At 72.7% G+C, this 2,067-nt stretch overlaps 1 protein-coding gene across 1 annotated transcript in view; it reads right to left on the bottom strand.

Annotated features, from left to right (window-relative positions):
- Positions 1 to 57: 57 nt before the first annotated feature.
- The window catches only part of ARHGAP23 (Rho GTPase activating protein 23), a 14,961-nt gene continuing 12,951 nt past the window's right edge, over positions 58 to 2,067 (bottom strand). The window contains exons 11-18 of the mRNA XM_085318214.1: positions 1,900 to 2,055; positions 1,440 to 1,518; positions 1,225 to 1,298; positions 980 to 1,069; positions 676 to 801; positions 512 to 553; positions 316 to 409; positions 58 to 77 (exon numbers count right to left, since the gene is read on the bottom strand). Coding sequence (XP_085174340.1) covers positions 58 to 77; positions 316 to 409; positions 512 to 553; positions 676 to 801; positions 980 to 1,069; positions 1,225 to 1,298; positions 1,440 to 1,518; positions 1,900 to 2,055 — 681 coding nt within the window. The remainder of the gene's footprint in view (positions 78 to 315; positions 410 to 511; positions 554 to 675; positions 802 to 979; positions 1,070 to 1,224; positions 1,299 to 1,439; positions 1,519 to 1,899; positions 2,056 to 2,067) is intronic.

Here is a 2,067-nt window from a genome sequence, read left to right as displayed (position 1 = left end):
TCGCCCGGAGGAGTTAGCGCGTGAGCAATGCCCCCAGGCAGCAGCACTGTACCCGCTCTAGCTCTCGAGGAGGTCCGCTGGAGGAGGAAGAGGAGGAGGAGGAAGAGGACAGCACAGAGGAGTTCAAGGAAAGAACATAAGAAATCAGTCGAACGTCAGAGGGTCCCGCCGGCGCGGGGCAGGGGGCTGCGCGGGCGGAAAGGCGGGAGGAGAGCCGGAGCGGAGCCGGGCCGGCAGCGGTGCGCGGCGGCGGGCGCGGGGGGTCGGCGCGAGCCCGGACCGCAGCGGGGACGTGTCCCGGCCCCGGCTCCTCACCTGAGGCATCGCCGGGCGCCGCGGTCCTGCCGATGTTGGGCAGCAGGTACTCGATGTTGGGCACGGACTGAGCCTCCTTCTCCTCTACGGGGGTCTGCAACGGGACGGGAGGCGGCGGTGAGCCCCGGCCGGGGGGGCTCTGGCCCGGCGGGAGGGTCGGCGGCGCCCCGGGGCGCCGGAGCCGCCTGGGACTCACCTTCTCGCCCTTGTCCTCCTTGTCGCTGAAGAACCAGTCCGACTGCGGGGGGAGACGGGAGCGAGGTCAGCGCGTCTTCGCCAGGGACGCGCGGTGCCCCCCGGCGCCCCGGCACGGGCAGGCGGCAGCCCCCCGCGCCGGGGACCCGCCGCCCCGGCACTCACGTGCTGGATGAGGGTCTCCACGATCTTGTAGCGGTCGGGCATGTGCGTCACCATGTCGGTCATGTTGTCCTCGGAGGTCCGCACCAGCGTGGGGCCGAACACCAGCGCCAGGTTTCGGGGCTCCATCTGCAAGCGGGCTTGGGGTTACCGCCGGCCCCACGGCGCCCCACGGCATGCCCCTACCCTCCCCCCAGCCGTGGGGTCCAGCAGGCGCCGTCTCCCTCCCCACCGCACCCACCCGGCCGGGAGGGCCCAGGAGTCCGGGCCTCCTGCCGCCCCCGTGGCCCCGGCGGGCGGACGGTACCTTGTTCTTCTCCGAGTGGTCCGCGATGGTCTTCAGGTGGCCCACCAGGAACTTGAGCGTCTCGTAGTAGTGACCTGGCAGGTCCCGGATCTGCGGGCAGRCGCCGGCTCACCCCTCCGCTCCTCTCCGCATCCCTCGCCCTTCCCGGCCCGCGGCGCGCAGGGAGGGCTGCCGGGCGCCGTGCCCCCCACCCCGGCCAGGCAGCCCGCAGTCCCCCCACTCCCAGCTCTGCCCCATCCGCCTACCAGTTTCCGCAAGGTCCTCATCCTCTCGCTGGCGTCCTCGATCCGGTTGGCCTCGATGAAGTCGTTGTACTTATCTGAAAGCGGGGCGCGAGGCGCTCAGCGGCGGCCCCGGAGCGCCGGCCGGAGACGCGGGGCGCCCGGCGGGACGGCGCAGCGGGGCCGGAGCGGGGGGCACGAGGAGCAGAAGGGGCTCAGCCGCCCGCGGGCCGACTCACCGTCGGTGAAGAGCGGCTCGGGGAGCTTTCGGAAGAAGGATTTCAGCAGGCTGCTAATGACGTTGAGATCCTGCCACCGCTGCGGGGGGAGAAGAGGATGCTCAGGGGGAGCAGCCGGGGCAAACCCAGCCCGAGCCCCGCTGGAGGCAGCACTCGTGAAGTCCCTGGCACCGGCACCGGCACCGGGGCGGACACCGGGGAGCAGCTCTGGGGCCGTGAGAGCGGCCGGACAGACGTCCCCCTCCGGCAGGGAAAGCGCTTTGCCGACGGAGGGGACGGGGAGGGGTCCCCGCGGCGCCCCTCCATCAGCAGGTGACACCCTCCACGGGGAGACGCCGGGGACACCGGTGTCCCCAGGCCACCACCCACCCCGCCCTCGCCACCCAGCCCGGAGCGCGTGGGAGCCGCGCGGAGCCCGGGAGCATCGCGGGGAGACGGGGACCCGCCGGCGCGGCCTCACCTCGTCCTGCAGGTTGATCTCGGCGGCGCCCTTGTTGAGCTGCTCCTGGAGGCTGGACACCACGGCGTTGTTCCCGGGCACCCGGTAGATGCCCATGTACTCCAGGCCTCTGTCCTCCACCACCTTGCAGCAGGCTTCGACGATGAGGGGGACGTTCTGCGGGGACGC

This window comes from Rhea americana, unplaced genomic scaffold (assembly GCF_003343005.1).
Source record: "Rhea americana isolate MKP2758 unplaced genomic scaffold, rheAme1 scaffold_526, whole genome shotgun sequence".
In the NCBI taxonomy this organism is placed as follows: domain Eukaryota; kingdom Metazoa; phylum Chordata; class Aves; order Rheiformes; family Rheidae; genus Rhea; species Rhea americana.
Note: the sequence above shows the minus strand (reverse complement) of the source record. Positions and strands in the feature narration are given on the sequence as shown.